General features: G+C 40.2%; 1 protein-coding gene across 2 annotated transcripts; it reads right to left on the reverse strand.

The window, feature by feature from the left end:
• Window positions 1-136: 136 nt before the first annotated feature.
• Window positions 137-21,720, reverse strand: LOC135486701 (proto-oncogene tyrosine-protein kinase Yrk-like). Of its 2 annotated transcripts, XM_064769751.1 has the most exons (12): window positions 21,370-21,720; window positions 17,066-17,268; window positions 16,574-16,676; window positions 16,203-16,301; window positions 15,832-15,935; window positions 14,691-14,840; window positions 14,150-14,314; window positions 13,452-13,711; window positions 11,943-12,096; window positions 11,547-11,678; window positions 10,207-10,423; window positions 5,854-5,982 (listed from the first exon to the last, which is right to left on the reverse strand). In XM_064769751.1, the coding sequence occupies exons 2-11, from the start codon at window positions 17,232-17,234 to the stop codon at window positions 10,215-10,217; spliced, it is 1,545 nt and encodes a 514-aa protein (XP_064625821.1). In that variant the 5' UTR covers window positions 17,235-17,268; window positions 21,370-21,720; the 3' UTR covers window positions 5,854-5,982; window positions 10,207-10,214. The 2 variants fall into 2 exon arrangements, with proteins under 2 accessions (XP_064625819.1, XP_064625821.1); XM_064769749.1 differs by lacking the exon at window positions 10,207-10,423 and having other exon boundaries at window positions 137-5,982; window positions 21,370-21,716.
• Between the last annotated feature and the right edge of the window lie 17 nt (window positions 21,721-21,737).

The following is a 21,737-nucleotide window of genomic DNA, read 5'->3' on the forward strand; positions in this document are numbered from 1 at the left end:
GGAAAGCGAGGCCTGTGTCCGAAGTTGATAGCAACCTGACTTCATTTGGCCATTTTAATCCATAGTTCATTTGAAACAGGAGATACTGGCATTTTGAAGAAATACTCCACTTGTCGGAACAATGAATGAGGTTTGTTTTTCAATATGAAAAGTTTATTTACAATCATGTTTAATCTTAGTTACATATCCGTTTTCGTCATTCAAAGCATATTACGACAGAAATATATAATTATCACTTTTTTTACATTTTGTGAACATGATAATTGTAATATGTGACCACAGGCAAATCAGGATGGAGATCAATGGATTACTCTAGACCAGGAAACGTTCTCGACTTTACTTACGATTTGCAAGGCAGACCTGATGGTACCCTCACCAAAGTGTTGATACAGTTGAGCTGAATTGAGTAAAACCATTTGGCAGCTAACCCAGAATAGAGTCGCGCTCAAAAAAGATTTCTACTGCAAAATGTAAATGTGTCAATTCCCTGACTTTTAGCATTGCAAACGTTTTAAGTTTCTAGTAGTACAAGCCCAAACCCGGATATCATAATTTCACTTTTCTGTCTTAGTCCTTCCCCATAACGACTGTTTCCCTGATATGCCTGTGGGTACTTCTGGTATATTGAACTCTATGTGTGTTAAATAGGATACATAATTCCTAAATGAAATGGCCAGGGCCATTGTGCTCACCTCATGGAGGAAAGATGGATAAAGAGCATGGTATTGTGTCATGTAGTGTTAGGTTTGATGTAGGTCCAAGCAATTACAATTTCCCCAAAATGGCCAATTTACAGTACATTCGACCTCTGTGACCTTGAAAAGTAGGTCAAATCAAAGAAGACCCGGGTGACACATTGAATGGTTGTTAGAATTAGATGTACCTATGATATAAAATTGGTGCCGATCGGGCAAGTCATTACTAGGAATAATGGTATTTTGAAGAATTTAGGATTTGGCCCCCTCCCTGGAGGCCAAACGGCAAATCAGATTGCACCAAACTTCGGTACCTGAGATCACCTGACCAAGGGGTACATGTGTACTTAATTTGTGATCAATAGTCATTGCAGTAAAGAAACGTGCCATAGTTACGGCCTGACGGCGAATTTACGCCATTTGACCTCTGTGACCTTGACAAGAAGGTCAAATTAAAAACCTGTGTGACATATACTGTATGGTGGTTAGATGTACCCATGATATCAAATTGGTGGCAATCGGGCAAGAAGTTAAGGAATAATCACATTTTTAAGGTTTTTGGATTTTGCCCCCTGGTGGTCAAGTGGTGAATCATATTGGACCAAACTTCGGTCCCTGAGATCACCTTACTAAGGGGTAAATGTGTACCAAATTTGGTATCAATAGTCATTGCAGTTTAGAAACGTGCCATCGTTACATCCCAACGGCCAATTTACACCATTTGACCTCTGTGACCTTGAAAAGGAGGTCAAATCAAAAACCCGGAGGAAATATGATGCACCTTTGCTAGAAGTACCTACCATATTTTTTTCAAAATTTCCCGACTACTATTAAGGGAGATATTGCATATTTTCACTTTTAACGTTTGGCCCCCTGGTGGCCAAATCATGAAACGAATCGGACCGAAACATGGTCTCCAAGGTGTCATTACATAAGGGTACATGTGTCCCAAGTTTCAACTCAATAGCTCTAACAGTTACGAAACGTGCCCTGCTAACGGACGACGGACGACGACGGACGACGACGACGACGACGACGACGACGACGACGACGACGACGACGGACGACGGACGCCACGGTATGGGATAAGCTCACCTCTGCTAAGAGGTGAGCTAAAAAAACGACCTCAGATAAAATACAGAAAACCTTTATCATGCATGTTGGATTCATAAAGCACGGGCGATGAATTTTATAGGGCTAGTGATTGCCCTTCACCGAGCCGGTTTAATTGTTTTCACTCCTATGTTCATAAATCAGAACAGGTTATGTCGATCATCACCAGTAATTTTGCTCTGGTGACGTAACACATTTTTTGCTCTTTCTCGCATGCACAAATTAATTAAACATCTATTCGAATCTGACTTTATTACATTCAAGCGATAGGTAAAATATTTGCTAAATTTTAAGATTCAATTTGCAGTTATCCTTGAATTGGATTGTGTACCCAGTACATTTTAAAATAGACTGACTTCACCCTTTAATGAAGTTTATAAGACTCTGAAATTATTTTTCATCTCAATCTGAATCTTTGACCCTGAAAGTGCACGTTTAACACTAAATAAGGCAAAGTTTGCATAAAATGCATTAGATTTAATCAATTTAAACTTCATTTAAACTTTAAACTTTAAATTAAAAGAAGAAAATCCAAATAGAAGCTCAGAAGTACAAAAGAGACATAAAATAGGGACCGTTTTAACTAGGGGCCATTTTGACTAAATAACCCCAAGTCCTTGCATAAAAATTTATCAAACCTCTTAAATAAAACTTCGGATTTAATGCTGTAACTTCCCTTGGCATTGGACCAAGTTAAACAGTATCACTAAATTTCACTGAATTTCACTGAAGCTTGCGACAAGCAAATGGTTTACAAAGCAGAGCAAATATGTTGAGCAACCTGAACAATTCACTGCATTAAATTTCATATCAAGATCATGAGCTATGAATATCATCAAACTGATTATCACGTAATGTTGACCAAGTTAATAAAAATGACATGGACAAACTTTCTTATAATGGGCAATAATTGGTGCCAACTTGCCAATTTTCCACCCTCCCATTGCCTCATCTTGGACGGCTCAATTGGGCCCACTAAGGACCGACTGATCATGCTTATCACGTTCATGCCATAAAGACAAGGGAGCAGCTCATCACACAAATGTTAAAGATGACTCGAGGATACTCTCATTTCCCTTTTATAAGATCAGGCACAAATAGTCAATTTTGTGTCCTCAGCATTAATAGCATACCGCTTTCAGAAACGTTTGCAGACAAAAACACTAGTCAAGAATTCAGAGCATCCAGCTTAAAGACAATGTTTTTGGCATTCTTTTAGACATTCTTTTAGACACCATTTTATATCCATTCATCTGATAAGATGAAACAACAGCACAACGGAAGACATCAGACATTCAGTATTCTTACAAAATGCTGAGGAAACCAAGAGAAATAAGTATAAAATTCGACGTAAAAATTTACAAAGAATTATATGTACACAAGTATTAAAATTTAGCAAAATATTAGTTACGCATATTAGTGCAAACGATCATATTTTTCACCATATTTCCTCAATATGTAGATTCAGGTCTTTTATGTAGGCCTTCTTTCCATGCTGAAGGCCCTGCATCATCATTTCAGAAAATTTAATAAACTATTTCATCCTGTGCAACGTGCATAAGACCAAATTATGGGTTTTGATTTGATGACATCTCATTAAAAAACCTAACAGACAGATTTGTCCAAGGACAGAAAAACATACCGGTGTTCTACATTCGTATTGTATAAATGTGGCGGATTTTAATGATTGAGAGAAGTTTTCAGCAAAGCAAGATTAAAGGCAAATCATAGCCAACATATCATATAATATATTTTCATCCACTTTGTTACAACCGGTTGATCAAAGGCTTTTTATAAAATTTGAAAACTACAACTAATTTTCTTCATATACAAACAAACATAAATCAACTGGACACATATACACTGTCAAGCTCCCTATGACGCAGCAGACACCCGACAGCATCAGCCCAGCAGACCGCTCACTGGACAGCATCAGCCCAGCAGACCGCTCACTGGACCGCATCAGCCCAGCAGACTGCTCACTGGACCGCATCAGCCCAGCAGACTGCTCACTGGACCGCATCAGCCCAGCAGACTGCTCACTGGACCGCATCAGCCCAGCAGACTGCTCACTGGACCGCATCAGCCCAGCAGACTGCTCACTGGACCGCAACAACCCAGCAGACAGCTCACTGGATAGCACCCGAGGATGGACAGAACCAAGACTGCATATGAGAACTTTGGACATTTTATACACACACAAGTCTGCGAAATTAATTCCTGTTCATTGAATTCATTCAATGTTTATCCCGAACTGCCCTACCACGCCATCTATTACCTCCAGCATGCCTAAAAGTCTCATAAATGTGCCTAATTTGGCAGGTGACCATCAAAAGCAAAATCGTTTTTCAGAAATGTGACTCTTGCAGCAAAAGGGTAAAACTAACACACAAACTTACACAAAGGATTAATAAAGACTATTTATTCCTGCCTACATGTATACTGATACCGGTACCAAATGTGTTAACTGACTCCGAGAGAGGTTAGTTTTAATACTATGCTACATGTATGCAATTGCACAAACCCATGATATGGGATTTAAAAAATTTACAAATACCTCATCTTTAAAATATTGTTTGCATGTTTAACCCTTTGCTTTACACAGCTATTGTTTTCAACCCCGATTTTCGTCAAAAAAACCCCAAACTTTTTACTCTTTGTCTCTCAAAAATCTGCAAATTTTAGGCAAAGAGTAAAAACAATATCTCATTCTTTCTACTAATGTATATGATACAGTATTACTCAAATATCAGTAACTGAGTGTAATGAAAGATTCCTTGGATATACGTCACCTGTAAGACACCTATTTGGCCCCCTTGCTCTTTGCTATAGGCCCCCTTTAATAAAAAAACAACCAATGATGGGTTAGATTAATCTTAATTGCACAAGCAATGGAATTCAAACACTCATAAACAACACAATTGGCAGCTATCAATTTGTCACTCTTTTCATTTTTACTAGACATTTCAATATGACTGAGCACAATTTTAATAAACTTTCAACAGTCAAAAACAGATTTTGTGACCCAAAAAATGGAGAGAAAAATTATCGGGATGACTCCCGACTAAAACACGATTTTAGAGACAATTTCTAGGACAAACGTATAAAATACACATATAAATGCTGAACAGTGCTATATAAATCGTCTTAAAGGCCAGGCTTATTTGTCAAAAATTTGAAATTTGAAGTTTAATTTGAGATTTTCTTATTTAGTTGTTGCAAATTAGATATAAAGTTTACCAATGCTTTGGTGCAGACTGATAAAAAGCACTACCAAAACTGCTTTTTATCCCACTGGTCTGTCTAGAAACAACACTGCAGCCATGTTTACTTTCAACACTTGGAAACAATGTACACAAATGAATCATGCATTTAAGAGACTAAGCATCCCGATTCCCATTCACTTCAGTTGAGAATTGCTGGGTATAAACATCACTGAAATATCGTGATCATAAAAAGGTTACAGAAACATTGCAGGACAGAATATTTTTTAATAAAAAAATGATTTGACCTACCTAAGTCTTAAATTGCATGAGCAAAGATGCATAATAATTATTTAACCTAAAAATTTTAAAAAATACTAAAAATGGACTTTACCATACTGTTTCATCAAGACACATATATTTTGTACATGGATTAATTTCTGATACAATGCTCCCTGAACTGAATTTTGACACAAATTCTTTGAAAGCATTTTGGCAATGCAGCATCTAGCGGCGTGGACACCTAACTCGCTTAGCACAACATCATTTGTGTTTGGGACACTGGCTTCAGTACAGAATTGGCCATAGCATTCAATTAGCCTCTGTAATTAGGACACCTTGCTATTATGAAGAGCAATAATCAGTCACAACTGTGTCGTTATTACGAGGTTCTGTTACGAATGCAGTCTGTCCTGTATCCAGTATTATCCAATCTTATTCCAATATCACCTGGTGGCTTCCCCAACATTTGCCTTTGACATTTTAAGTGATAGTATGATCCTGGTACTTATGCTCCGCTGCAATGAAGTAATCATCAAAGTACCCAAACAGGTAATCGAACGTTGGCCTTGATTCGGGCTCCGCAGCCCAGCATTGAAGCTGTACCTCATGGATGGGCTCGGGGCAGTTCTTAGCGCGTGGCATACGATAGCCTCTCTCTACTTGCTCCAGCACCTCACGGTTACCCCATCCTGAAAGTTGGAAAATAAATAATTTGAAATTTAAAAGAAGGAGGCACATCAGTTCGCGTAATGCGAACACCTTCTTTGCGGTCCTAAATGTTTGCGAAAACGTCTTTCTCAGATGTTGCTTCTATTCATTTCCTAATGATTAAAGAATTGAGCTAAACATTTTCTCGCCCCTGCAGTTTGCGAACCCCCTCACACAAAAATACAGTATTTACATATTGCTTTCTCTCTTGATAAGGTAGTTCAATGGGACATGGTGGGCGCATTTGCTTTTTATCAAAGGCTGAATGTTCTCTTGATCTCTTGTTTGTGGGTAAAACCAGTAATCGCCAAGTTTGATTCTGATCAGAGGTTGCAGCAATGAACGATGCTTGTCACATGCACCTGCGATGACCATCACAAACAAGAAACTTTCATTCTATGCAATCATAATTGTTGTGACAAAAATCAATTGTATGCAGGGCGTTTTAGTCTTGTTAGTGCCTGCTCGGACTGGTTCTGTTTGATTCTACATGTGTCTCCACAAAACCCCTTAAAGGTCGAAACCCTCCGTATTTATTGTATTTTCTCATGCCACAACTATATCTAGTACACCACTCTAACACCAGGCCATGCCAATAGTCAAACAACAGGAGTGATAAAGCATATTAGCGCTGTGTTCACAGTTGGGTTGTTTTGCAATTCAGACAGGCCTATTCAGACAGGTCTAATTACCACCGTTAATACGAATGTTAAAAATGTGTCACAACTGAACCACTCCTTTAGTCTAAGCAGTTACCGGGTACACTAAATGTCAAAGGATGTAGCATCTTAGACTAGTCCAACAGAAAATGAATAACAGGAAATTGTCTGCTGACTCCATCCCTGGGTAAAAGTCCAAACTTCATCAACACTTTCATTGAAAAGCATTGGAACCAGTGATTCATGGCGAGGATTCATGGCTATTGACATCAGAAATTCCCAAAAGTAAAACAGAGGTTAAAAACTGTTGTAATGTTAAGATAACCATACACACTGAGTGTTCACTTTTTTAATATTTTCATTGTTTCTTGGTAAACACTGGTCTTCCAACTCGCATTTTAGCAGAAGAACTTTCCTTTTGGGGCATTTTGTTTCTAATGCAAGTCTACCGGGATTTGGTCATTTCCCAGCACAGTATGTTCCCTCAGCTCCAGAATGTAGATGTAAGCATTAAGTATGAATAGTGACGATATGGTACATGTTTTTAACACCAGAGGTCATACCGTGATCATCCTAAATACAAACCAGGAAGCAAATATGATAGAATGGGGGATTTTCCTTAGTGCAATAAATCAACCAATGATATCAACCCAGCTATCACCCAGGCCTTGGCAGTCTACCCAAAAATAGCACAAAGGTTTGATAGAGAAAGAAACGCCCCACTTCCTGCTCTCTACAAAGCCTATACATATCCATGCGTTAAAACGGCATCATGCAGATAGTATACACTAAGCTTGCAAAAATCAAACACTGATTCTATTCATTAGGGTTTTTAAATGGAATGAAATGAAAGCAAACTAAAGTAGAGAGATTTTTAAAGTCTTTTACAAAGACGTTAATTCAGCAATTGTAATGTTATTACCAAAGGTACCCAGTTCAAAAATTATACCAAGATTTTGCTCTTGCAGGCAACAGGACTTTTCTTTCCCCTGAACCTGCACAACAGCACGTCACAGCACATTTATATTAATACACAACATAACAACGGGTGTTTTCTAAGTGGAGCTGGAGGGTGAAGTCCACCTGGTGCCGAGGTTGAGAATCATATTTGACAGTGGTGTAGCGGAGAAACAAAGTGAAGTGAAATCTACAAAATACATAAATGGAACACAAAAGTTGTTGTGATAAAAATCAAAAATGATTATAAAAAGCCATTCAGGTGCAGGATTTGGTTATAAAATAATAATAATAATAATATTGAGTTCTTATAAAGCGCTTCCATGTTTGCCTGATCATAACGCTTTTGGGATATCATATTATTACCCCGGTCTCCACAGAAATAAATCAGGGGTTTTTAGAAGCAACCATCTGAACTTGACCCGTAGGGGAACCAAGCAGTGACCTGGCTGGGAGTCGAACCCACGACCACTCGTCAAGTTGATCAACTGTTGAAAATGTTCACTGAGGAAAGATGTTCAGCAGGCCTTATCTAGCTAACTGATCTGGGCCCGACTTATGAATAGGAAATGAGAAGGTTAATTTTCACCGCCCGAGAAAATGTAACAATGAAATGGCCAGGGCCATTGTGCTCACCTCATGTGGAGGAAAGATGGATAAAGAGCATGGTATTGTGTCATGTAGTGTTAGGTTTGATGTAGGTCCAAGCAATTACAATTTCCCCAAAATGGCCAATTTACAGTACATTCGACCTCTGTGACCTTGAAAAGTAGGTCAAATCAAAGAAGACCCGGGTGACACATTGAATGGTTGTTAGAATTAGATGTACCTATGATATAAAATTGGTGCCAATCGGGCAAGTCATTACTAGGAATAATGGGTTTTTTGAAGAATTCAGGATTTGGCCCCCTCCCTGGAGGCCAAACGGGAAATCAGATCGCACCAAACTCCGGTACCTGAGATCACCTGACCAAGGGGTACATGTGTACTTAATTTGTGATCAATAGTCATTGCAGTTAAGAAACGTGCCATAGTTACGGCCTGACGGCGAATTTACGCCATTTGACCTCTGTGACCTTGACAACAAGGTCAAATTAAAAACCTGTGTGACATATACTGTATGGTGGTTAGATGTACCCATGATATCAAATTGGTGGCAATCGGGCAAGAAGTTAAGGAATAATCACATTTTTAAGGTTTTTGGATTTTGCCCCCTGGTGGTCAAGTGGTGAATCATATTGGACCAAACTTCGGTCCCTGAGATCACCTGACTAAGGGGTAAATGTGTACCAAATTTGGTATCAATAGTCATTGCAGTTTGGAAACGTGCCATCGTTACATCCTAACGGCCAATTTACACCATTTGACCTCTGTGACCTTGAAAAGGAGGTCAAATCAAAAACCCGGACGATATATGATGCACCTTTGCTAGAAGTACCTACCATATTTTTTTCAAAATTTCCCGACTACTATTAAGGGAGATATTGCATATTTTCACTTTTAACGTTTGGCCCCCTGGTGGCCAAACCATGAAACGAATCGGACCGAAACTTGGTCTCCAAGGTGTCATTACATAAGGGTACATGTGTACCAAGTTTCAACTCAATAGCTCTAACAGTTACGAAACGTGCCCTGCTAACGGACGACGGACGACGACGACGACGACGACGACGACGACGACGACGACGACGACGACGACGACGACGACGACGACGACGACGACGACGACGACGACGACGACGACGACGACGACGACGACGACGACGGACGACGGACGCCACGGTATGGGATAAGCTCACCTCTGCTAAGAGGTGAGCTAAAAAGTAGACTAAATCATTGGTGAGTGAAATCCCCTTTAATTCAATCCCTGTTATAAAGTGGTCTAAGATTGGTGAAAACGTAATAACGTAGATGAAAAACAAAATGCAAAGAATGTGATGGTTAAGAACTACAGGGTGGCCCAGGAAGGTTTTCCCTTACACAATAGAATTCTATTGTGAGGGAAAATAATTCAGGGCCACCCTGTAGAAGAGACAGAAGATTACAACAATGCTAAAGGCTGAACAAGCAACCCGGAGAGGCTGTTAAAGAGAAAAGTTAGTGACGAGAAAGACAAGCAAATTGAACTCATAGTGACGCCAGGATTCAAAACAGGGCTCGTACTGAAGGACGATTTGTCCAAACTGATATTATGATATTATCAGTCTTATCTTTTTTCAATGAATAGGTTCAAAAACCAATATGAATCTATTAAGCGAAACCGTAAGACTTTCATGGACATGATGGAAATTCTGTCCTGTGCAACACAGCATCAGGTCTCCGTTTTCAAATTGAAGAACCAAGTGCAAAAAGGAGGGTCAAGTTGAATTTTTCTCAAAATCAAGAAATTGTGAGTTGCCACTTTCTTTGGCACTCTCACTGTACTGTACTTGCGAGCCAAGTTTCTGAACACACCTGATCAACATACGTCTGCTCAGCTGAAGAAACAGTTCATTTTCAATTTATTGATTCCCTTTTCGGGTTTCTTGCGTCTACTTTAGCCCTGTTTTTCAAGAGGCGCCACCTATGTATCCAAACAATTATCAGCACCTCGCGGGTCAAAAACCCACTGCATTCCGATATTTTGGCTCCGTGACTGTGTTATAGTCGTCAAAGAATTCGAAGAGAAACTCAAAAGTAGGTCGATTGTCTGCCACCGGTTCCCAACATTTCAACATGATTTCAAAAAGAGGGTCCGGACATCCCACTGGTATAGGCATACGGTATCCACGCTCGACTTGTGTTAATGTCTCTGTGTTATTCATACCTTGAAGAGAAAGCCACAATCAAGTGGGTTAGCACTGGAACTCTCAATAGACACCATCGATACCAAAGCGTTAGCGAGAAGCAATGGCTTAACTCTAGAGGTGAAGGTCACTTGAAGGTGAAAATCACCCCGAAGGTGAAGGTCACCCAAGATTGCTACAATAAAAGAAGCCATCTTGAAGGCATTGTTTTGCTACTTTCAAACTGGATTGAGAACAGAGGTCTGTGGTAAGTCGACAGTGTGCTAAAGAGGTTATGCAAACAGAATTGTTAAAGCTGACACAAAGGTTTTATTCCTGTACAGTCGGCCGTTTATGATCTCAGCAAAATAGAAAGGCACAATGCCACAGTGCAGTTCTTACTCGTGCAAATTTACTGAGGTTTGGTCTTTAAAGTACATTGGAACCTCCCTTAGCGGACACCCAGCAAGGACTACCTCCCTATCCAGGACACTAGTTTTTGTCCCAAATTGGTTGGATTTGACCTCTCTAATCAGGACACCTCTCTATTAAGGACAGCAATTGTCAGTCCTGAGGGTGTCCTTAATAGAGAGGTTCTACTGTATCTGTATATCTGTCTAGAAATTTGTATTCAGTGCGTATCTATACGCCTCAGTCGGCCTCATGATCAGGAGGTCGTGGGTTCGACTCCCGGCCGAGTCACTGCTTAGTTCCCCTACTGGTCGAGTTCAAGTGAGCGCCTTGAAACCCCTGAATGATTTCTGTGGAGACCGGGGTAATAATATGATATCCCAAAAGCGCTTTGATCAGGCAAACATGGAAAAGCGCTTTAAAAGAACTCAATATTATTATTATTATAAAATGTTCAAATTCGAGTTCAATTTTCAAATCTTTGAATGAATGGAGTGAGCCTTTATAACTAAAGAGATCAGGGGAGCATGCCCTGGCAAAATTCCAGAGAAGTACACATAGAAAGCTGTGCTTGAAAATATTTGACTGCAGTCACGTTCTTAATAATGAAAAGAAAGTCTCATGAAAATTGTCGCAAATATTTTTCAAGTTTAAGAAAAGCCGAAAAAAATTTGGAGAAAATGCAGGTAATATTGAGGATAGCAGTGCTAGCGTCAGCGGCAGGTTTGATGAAATGAGTTATCAATACTCTACCTGGATATGGTACTTGTCCGTGTGTGATTATTTCTGTCAGTAGGATGCCATATGACCACACATCAGATTTTATCGTGAATCTACCCTGCAGAGCCGCCTCAGGGGCCGTCCATTTTATAGGGAATTTGGCACCTGAAAGATGAACCAAACACATGAATGAAGGTCCCGGTCAAAGTTATGGTGTGATGGGCTGGCATCCAATGTAGGGGCAGTAATACCCTTAGTCACACAATGCTACAAAATCTGGGATAAACATTGGCCTGATGACTCATTCAACTGGCGCCGAAGCCCAGCAGAAAACCATTGCGTTTGGTAGAATTGTTTAGGGGCAAATTTCAAATCTTACTTGTAATAAAAACATCTATAATTGATATTGGAAACATTTTTTAGACCCACCCTGTCTTGCCGTGTACTCATCATCTTGTATGAGTCGCGCCAGACCAAAGTCGGCTATCTTCACCGTGTTGTTATCACCGACTAATATATTACGTGCCGCCAAGTCTCGATGGATGTACTTTTCTCGCTCCAAGTACGCCATACCACTTGCGATCTGAAACATATAACACAAATACAAATTCTACGAGTTGCAAAACCACCACTTTTCTATGACTATGGGGTCACTAAACCATAATCCAACAGTTCAAGATCAATCCCCCAGCCCTTCCTGGGAACACATCAGTGACATGACCCAATAAATCGACAAGAACGACCCTTCAATGCAAAAGTACGAGTTTTTTCTCTCACAAAAGTGTAATACCAGGTTAAAGGGGTGCACCGTTCATTATTACTAGTGGTCAAGGAAAAAAAGGTTATACACACTGCAGTTATTACATGTACATGTATTATGCATACGAATTTGCTGAAACTTGATATAAATAGTATTTGTATATAGTTAAAATGTACTCAATTGAAATTTTTCAAATTCCATGGCTTGGGCCTTGAAGAACAATGTAATCATAATTCGCCTCCTGACCTGAGTGATATAAACGGGCACAAGTAATCTTCTTCAGACAATCAATGATACAATTTATCATGTACTTCATGATCGATTTTACAAAAATGGACAATGGACAGACAAACCAGGAAGTATTTTCAAGACACCAAAATAAATATATACATGTATGATACTTGGCACGGATTTTAACACAATAACTGAAATACTGATGACAGTGTTGCTTAAGCATAAAGTTGGCAAAATAACCGATTTTAAATTAGCACTTGCTTAAATGCAGCATCTGTTGACGAAATGTGGACATACATTGCCTAAAGACGTCAACAGACAACAAATGGGAAATGTCAAACCGTGCAAACTTCACAACCTGTCAACAGTACAAACCCTCAAACAGACCAAAATACCACCTATTGGCAGACAAACTATACACACTACTGTATGTAAAATTTATATTCAGGACGTTTTTGTAAAAAAAAATTTAACGAACGGCGTAGGCCTTTAGGAGTAGGCTCACTCTTTCATAACTTGACCTAAATTTAGCTAGACTATTGAATTCATTTCAGACTTGCTTATATTCAATAACATTTTCTTTCACATTGCATAAGCATACAAATAAAGTTTTAAAGATTTTGAAATCAGAACATCCTGGTTGGCTCTGGGCAATCTGAAATCCTAAATGGGTAAGCTAGGGTTTAAAGGTTGATAATATCAACGTTTTTGTAATTTGATATCATTATGATAACGATAAGCAATACAATAAAAAATGTCTGTGCAGAAATCCTAATTCCTACATGATGTCGTCACCTGGGAAAAATGACTTTTTTTCGAAAACTGTGAGGTCTTGAGATATTTCCAATTTTTTTTGGAATTTTGACTCCCTTTTTGTGGAAAGGGCACAGCTTCATGCAGGGAGCCAAGGGTCCGCAATAGCAGTTAACGTTACATATACACACCTGCGCAGCCATGTCAACGAGTTTTGGCAGCTCCAAGGTTCTGCCTTCTGCATCCCGTAAGTATGACAGGAGAGCCCCTCGTGTCATGAGCTCCGTGACGATGTATATCGGCTCCTCACCCGAGCAGACGGCATATAACTGTACGAGTTTATCATGCCGACATTTCTTCATGATGTGAGCTTCCTCTAAGAATGCCTCTGGACTCATCGTACCGATTTTCAGCATTTTGACGGCAACATCTGTTGTGGCGTTCCATTTACCTGAAGAAAACACGTAATTTAACTTACATGAGAAAGAATATCGACAAAACAACATCACATTTATGTGCTGGGATAATCCCTGTTCAAAGCGCTTTGGGATACCATAATATTACCCCGGTCTCCACAGAAATCCATCAGGGCTTTTAAGGAGCAACCAGAAGGTGCTCACTTGAACTCGACCAGTAGGGGAACCAAGCAGTGACTCGGCCAGGAGTCGAAGCCACGACCTCTTGATGATGAGGCCAACTCTCTCCCACTGTTCTCCCGCAGCATTAGAATGACTTTCGGACCACCACATGCATGAGTATGACATTCAATTCAGCAGAGCTTGGTGTGAGTGAATCTTAGGAACGATCCAAAAGCCTGCAATTGGAGAATGACCAACTGGTTCGCCATACACTTCCGCACAGGTGTTAACTTCAACTTTGAAATATTTACCGCGCCATACTTCGCCAAACTGGCCTGCTCCCAGCTTGACGCTCAGCACCAACTGTTTTCTATCAATTTCCCACTGATCCTTCGTTTCTCGTGACATGTCCCACATGGTTGGTTTCGGTTTGGGACAAGGCTTGGTCAGCCGACAGCATAGACCATCTGCGAAGGCTGAAAGAGACAATACCAAACACTCAGACGTGCGCATACAACATCTACAACATGCATTATCTCCTAAACCACGCAAACTAAGGATTTGAAGAAAATTGGTGTGACTGCATTTTTTGTGACTCAGGTATATAGACATAAACAGTACCGTAGTGCAATTGGAACGCATGCTATTTGCTTAAACTTGGCACTGACAGTGTTTGTACAAGTCTACACTATATCAGTATTGAAGGGAATAATTTTGCGTAATATTTCAAAAAAATTTATCAAAGTTTTAACATTAGGTGTGATTAGTACAGTATTTCACCAACACTTTTGGACAGCAATGTGTCTCATCATCAGTTGAAATGGGAAGCTGATTGCAGTTGGACTAGCTTACACTGGTAATGTTTGGCAAGTTCGTTGATTGAAGGCAGCGTTTTTCTTGTTGTGATGTAGCATCCACCATTGTCCATGTTCCGAATGCGGTAGTGTTTCACATTGTCTCCTTTTACGTCGTCTTTGTCTTTTACCGATAACGAATAGGAACCTAAAACGCAAGATTAAAAAAACAATATAGCAAGGTGTCAGATTTCTAACCCCAGTATCATTAGTTTGATATATGACAGCGAGATACCTTTTGAGGCAAGTCATTTTACTTTGACTACTCATTTGATGAAATGTAAAATCAAGATCACCTGTACCTGTTGCCTTTGTCAGGGCAAGCAACAAATCTCGTCAAAGTGAGAAATGCAATTTCACTTCCTTCTCCAAGAACCATGTTACTTTCCCCCCCAAAAAATCATTTGTGCCCAACCGTAGTTGCATCTACAAATGCTAACAACAGCGAATACAGACGCGGAACATGTTTTTGTTCACATGGAAGTTTCATCTGACTGGCTTGTGCTATAACTGTCTTACATACAGCTAGCTTTATCCTCCTCACCAGAGAAATCATATTCACTAAGCACAGCGGTTGAGGAGCCTCATAGCCTAGTGGTTAACACTGCTGGCTACAAAGCAAAAAGGTGAGGGTTTCGATTCAGGTGAGAACTAAGAGTATAGCTTGCATGGACTCCACCTCTGGCCAAAGTCAGAATCACTAGGGCAGGCCAATAAACTCAATAACCCAATAACCCATGGTGCCTTAACCGCAGTGGAACGCACAAATGCTCATTCTGCCTTAGAGGAGCAGTGTTCTCCCCAACAATTTTTTTGGGCCGGGTGCTGTCGCCATATTTTGACACAATTGAGAATTCACTTCAGTTCTGTCCAGGTTGGCAGCAAAATCTGTCTGGGTGCTATAACAGTAAAACCATTACCAACTCTATGAATCTGTCCGGGTGCTAACTTTTTTGTCCGGGTGCTGAAGTGGGGAAGATGATTCTGCCCGGGTGCTGCGCCTGGACAAAAAGCATAGTGGAGAACCCTGAGGAGGAATATTCCCTGGTGTAATCACCTCCAAGTGCAGAGCGAACGCTGAAGAGGAAGATGCTGTGTGGTTACGGAGTCGGTTCAATCACCACCTTGTGTTCACTTACCTGACATAGTTTCACTCTCCCGGACCAGAAACGTCCCTCGGGGATTGCTAGGTAAAAGTAACTGATTCTCAGCATCTTTCCGACTAATGGTGCCCAGGAACCAGCTGCAAGAGAATGATTTGGTGCATTGCTTTGAAAATGTTCTTCAATTTAGTTCAGTCAAAAGTATCATTATATGACTGTGGTGTAAGCCAACCTCGAAGTTGAGTCAAGAGTCAGAGTTGGAAATTCATCTTAACCTCTCTCTTTTCAGAAGGTAACTACTGGCATCAGTTTTTTTATCGGGTTTTTTCAGATAGAAGAAAGTTCTTAAAACCCATCAGAGGTATTTAAACTGACTTTCCCAAGTAAAAAAAGAAAAAAGGACTTACTCGTATGATTCTAATGAGTCCTCCGGAGCTACATAGTTACTGGGAATGTAACCCTCTGAACGGTGTGACATATGGCGCGCCAACCACCAATCACGGTCCCTGAAAATGAGACAGACGATTCTAGCCTCATTATCAACAAGACTACTCAGAACAAATTGCTACTTCCAAATCCATCCAAAAACAAGTACTGTACATACTACAGGCTGACGAAATGTGAATGCAAGTTTTAGGACCACAGCTTAACCGTTGTGTCCCAGAGCAAGGCCTAAGCTAATTGCCTCGCTTCACTCATAGTAGTCAATTGTCCAAAAGATCCACCATGAAAGTTATTCCTACCTAAATGCCTGTCATTCTCACCATCTCAAACTTACTTATCATCAATGATTTCCATTATATCGCCCTTCTTGAAGGTCAAGTCTTCCTGGGTCCGAGCCGCATAGTCATACATCGCTCGTACAACTTTGGCACCTGGAGCTAAATTAATAATTATCATAATTTTTGCCATCACAATTCGTGAGGACGAAGATGGCTGCCAGAACACATGGAAGTAGATCGAACTGCGATGATATTGTGTAGGTCAAGTCATGTTGTCATAAGACATCAATACAACAAGTTTCAACTCTCTTTTGACAACAGACTGTCACAATAAACTAATGTGAAAACAAGCAATTTTAGTCACAACGGATCTGCCAGGAAAGCCGGTTATGTAGGATATTGATTGCAGATTGCCGTGATCACCAATTCTTGTTGCAGGCACCTGCAAATAAGCAATTTTTCTTGCATGCATCCTGCCTGCAGGTTTCAGCGATTCAAATCACTTATTTGTTGACACTTTATAGAGTAAGGTAGTTATAACGAAGTACCTGGTGCAGGTTGTTTGATTTTTTCTTTAGGCGCAGTTCCATTCCCTGAAGCTGATGCGGGATTCGAAATGGTGGCACTCGGTTCGGCATTTCCCCCCGTACCACTGTCTGTTGCATATTTCACACCAGCAGAAGACGTTCCCTTCGTCTTATCAAGACAGTTTCCCATTGTGATGTTTTGGAGTGAATTCAATTCATACAACCTGAAAGACACAAACGTTTTTCATCATTAGACATGTAGGATATTTGGTACACTGTGAACCATGTCTTATCGCTTGCGTCTTACTTTCGAGTTTTCCGCAACCAGCAAAATTGCCGAAAATAAAACGGCACAAAAAACAAACTTTAATTAGAATTACTGTTAAAGTGTTCTCAGAATGCTGAATTAAAACTACATGTACGCTAAAGTTGGAATCCCTTAGAATATTGCTCGATTATAATTTATATCATAAATCATTGGAGGGTTTCCCTGTAAATCATTCCCAGTATTGTTTGAATTAGTGTTATTCCAAGTATCAAGCATAGTCCCATTTCTATTCTACATGTATCTGATTACATTTACACATTTCTAACTCTACAGACTTTTGAGAACAAAGGAAAGAATTTGGGTCATACAAAATAGCTGAATCTTAATTAGGATTCATACATGTAGTAATACATGAATTTGAGAAAGTGATATGCTAAAGTCCCAAATCTCGCAACACTGTAGTAGAAATAATTAGAAATTTTGGTATGCAGTAGTCGTCTGACACATGAAAACACAAAAGGAGAGAAATGTTATATTGGACAAAACATGACCCAAACAGCAAAACACCAGTCATACGTAACCTCATTCACATCAGGGAGATTATTGTCTGGCACCCACGTCTGGGAGGATTTTTGAAATCGCTAAGTCTAATAGTGGTGTCGCAAGTGTCAGAATAGTGTGGCCCAGATAATATCCCTGGCATCATTGTGTCTTTCAACAACAAAGTAATTTTTCCGATGCGGTTTGTCAATCACATGTCACAGCAATTCAAATCTTCCTAATTTTGAGAATCACTGTCAAGCAATGTCAAGACATCACCCACTCTCACCAAAGCATGAATCATCTGACAATATCAAGAAATAAATCTTGGTTACACATGGATATACAGTAAAACCTCCCTAAGGGGAAACCTCTCTATAAAGGGCACCCTCTCTATTAAGGACAGCACTTGTCAGTCCCGAGGGTGTCCTTAATAGAGAGGATCTACTGTACCGTACCACTAAAGACATGTAGTATGATGAAACATCAGCCAAGAAAAGACTACAAGAAATGAATCACGTCAGACTCACACGCATCTTCCAAGGACATGGATGATGAGAGCCAGCAATAGGCAATCAATGACTAACTTAAACCAATGAGTAATGGTCGGAAAACATCCATCCAATTCCTCGGCTTCAGGTGGTCTCTCAGGTGATAGATCTTCAGGTCTCATTTTGCACGAAGAGTGCATGCAGACAAACTATCTTTATTCTAATGTGTTTGCGTCACCTCTATTGGACATTTTTCAGCCACAATCATGGTAAAAAAACACACTTTTGGTGACTTGCACCCCCCCCCCCAGCTATGCTATCCTTCGGGTGAAGATCCTGCCAGACATGGGTGCCAGACAATATCCCTGGCATCAATGTGTCTCATGACTCTTGTCTATTGGGTCATGTTTTATCAATCATTATCTCTCTTCTTTATAAGTTGTATTTTTGTGTTTTAGGCGGACTATCTTGACCCTGAGTGTGCACATTCCTAAGTTCCTTGCCATTTTCATGTAAGGGACTCCTGTCCACAAGGCCAAGGGATGGGATGAGTTGCCTGGTGATAAAATGATCCACTAGTCGGTAACAATAAATGTCTTTAACCGTTTACATTTACAAGATACCTTCCTCCAATATATTATATATAAGGGGTGGGGACAAGTTGTCCCGTGATCAATACTTCTTATCTACAAAATACAAGCACGATGAAAGGTTCTTATGCCGTGGTCACACTGGGGTTTTAACACGAATTGAATTCGAATTAAAACGTTGATACGTATTGGGGCGTCACACTCAATTCGGTTCATACCGATCTCAATCCGCTTTAACCAACACGGTTCTTAAACCGAATTGAATGCGAATCAGCTAATCCGAATCAACGAAACCGTATTGAGATTTCAAGTGTGACGCGCTTGATACGAATTAATAATTTCGATCGCACTGTGCATGCGCCCGGCGCACTTCCCCTTCCGTTAATTCTCCGCGCCAAACTTCTATCAATTCAATTGATTGTGCTAGTCTTGTGGGATGTGCTGAAGTGAATGCCTGGTAAATGGTAGAGTTATGATCTGCCAAACACAATATGAAGATGTTTTTTAGAATAATTTTTTCATGCAATTTTGAATAGATTTATTTTTGTACGGAGTAAAGTTGATCTTATCAGAGGTTTGATTGTTTGTTACGCCACAGAGACCAAAGATTGAATGGTGAATGGCCAAGGAATGTATGCTGAATGAAACTGTTCTTGTATTTTTTTATGTATGTATGTACATGTACTAGAATTTGCTTCTTGCAGGATCTGCAGATTGAAATTGAATGCTTGATGTTAGTATACGCATTGAGTGTAGCGCGTTTTAAACCGATTTGAATACGTATTCGGGTCAGTGTGACGCGACCGTTCTGAAACTGGATTAACCAATTCGTATTCCGGAGAGCGCTCTACGGAATTCGGTTTCAATTCGCATCCAGTGTGAACACACCATAATATTCAGAATTACATGTCCCGAGGTGTCTTCTGATCACTTGTAAATGATCACGACCTATAATTTAAAATACATGTATTTCACAGTATGATACATCGGTCCGACTCGACAAGTCCACAGTAATATCAAATACACTGAGCTTGTTGGCTAATACTAGTAATAGTCTATAGGCAAGCCTCAGAGCAGAGGTCAAAAACCTATCTTTACACGACAGACGTACCGTGAGATTACTCATGTAGCTTGCACTAGACAGGTGACACCTTACCGGCATTTGTCAGAAGGAATGGCCAGAAAGCACACTTGTTCACTGCAATGCCATTTAACTGTGGTCTCCCAAGACAAAGAGTCCTCAAATTAAGCCCTAGTTTTTTTACTTTTAATTGCTGCTCTTATGAGTCTTTGGTATTCCAAATGTGGGACACAATAAATGAACTTGATAATTCACAAATAAATATCATCATAATTATGATTCTTTCTATTGATTTTGTACAATGTCTGAAGCCTGTACTTGCTGACATGCATAGGCCCACATACCTATGAAACAGGCCTGGGAACTTATTGATACAATTTGTTTTAATAATTGGTCACCACTCCACTGTACAAGAGGCATTTTCACGGTGCTCATCACTTTCTGGTCTAGCTGAGCTGATAAGTCCCAGCTAATCTCTGGACCACATGTACAACCCTTTATTCTAGTAGAACCTACATGTAAGTAAGTGGACACCCTAATGACTGACAAGTACTGTCCTTAAAATAGAGAGGTGTCCTGATCAGAGAGGTCAATTTGAAAGGAAACAACTAATTTGGGACCAAAAGAAGTGTCCTACATGTACATGTATTAAGTAGGGAGGCGTTTCACCAAAATTACTTTCCCAATGGAATGGAATGCTCTCCCACAGCTTTTCAAAGACTTGAAGCCCTAAGAGTATTTCAAAGAAACAGCATTAGGACTCCACATACCCTCTGCAAAATACGCGGTAAGGTGGTCTGCAGAGAAACTTGAAGATGAAGAAGAGAAGGTGTCCTCATTAGAAAGGTGTCCACTAAGGGGGAGATTCCACTGTAGGTACTGTTGACTTCGTAGGCCTACCTCTTAGAGGCCCTTACACCAGGCGGAGGAAGCCACTGCTGGCCAGAACAAACAAGCAGCAAACTAAAGACCGCATGGTCGCACACCATATGTTCTTTTGTTCGTTGTGCCTATATTTAGGTTTGTTTGGGACAGCAGTAGCTTCCACCGCCTGGCTGATGTAAAGGGTCAGCAACGACACTGCAAAGGAGAAATTTGAACGTATCGGGCACTTTTCTGGAACCACACAAGGCCCTATATCTCACTTCCATCCCACAGGCTGTACACACATCACTATAGATGCTACCCTACACCAACCAGGCAGAGGAACACCACCACCCACCATATATAAAACCCACCCATGCAGTTCCACTGCACAGTATGCATGCAGTACGAGTATCAGTGTGTACACAAGTTTTGATTAGAACTTTTATTTTCACTTTTGAAATGCGAAAATAAATTAATGTCCGGCTTACCATAAAAATACTACTGTGTCTTCCTCATGTTAAAGTAAAATCGGTTTTGATAGATTGATCGAAGCTTCTGACAAGCAGAACACGACCATGGAAAATCGAAATCACTGCAGCAAATATTTCCTGGTTGATGAACAAGGAAGTAAATTTACAACATGGCCACTCCCGACTGACGAGACACTTGTGGATGCAAAACCAACTGAACATGAGTCAAAATCGTTACCAATCACCAACTTCCTCCTCTAATAGCAAGTCTGTGCAATAGAACTCATGCCCAAGACAGAAGAAGCTTTGGCACCGGCTAATGACCACAAAATCTAAAGAATAAACAATCCAATCAATTTTTCAATTAGCAGATTAGTTAGATATTT

This window comes from Lineus longissimus, chromosome 4 (genome assembly GCF_910592395.1).
Source record: "Lineus longissimus chromosome 4, tnLinLong1.2, whole genome shotgun sequence".
NCBI classification, from domain to species: domain Eukaryota; kingdom Metazoa; phylum Nemertea; class Pilidiophora; order Heteronemertea; family Lineidae; genus Lineus; species Lineus longissimus.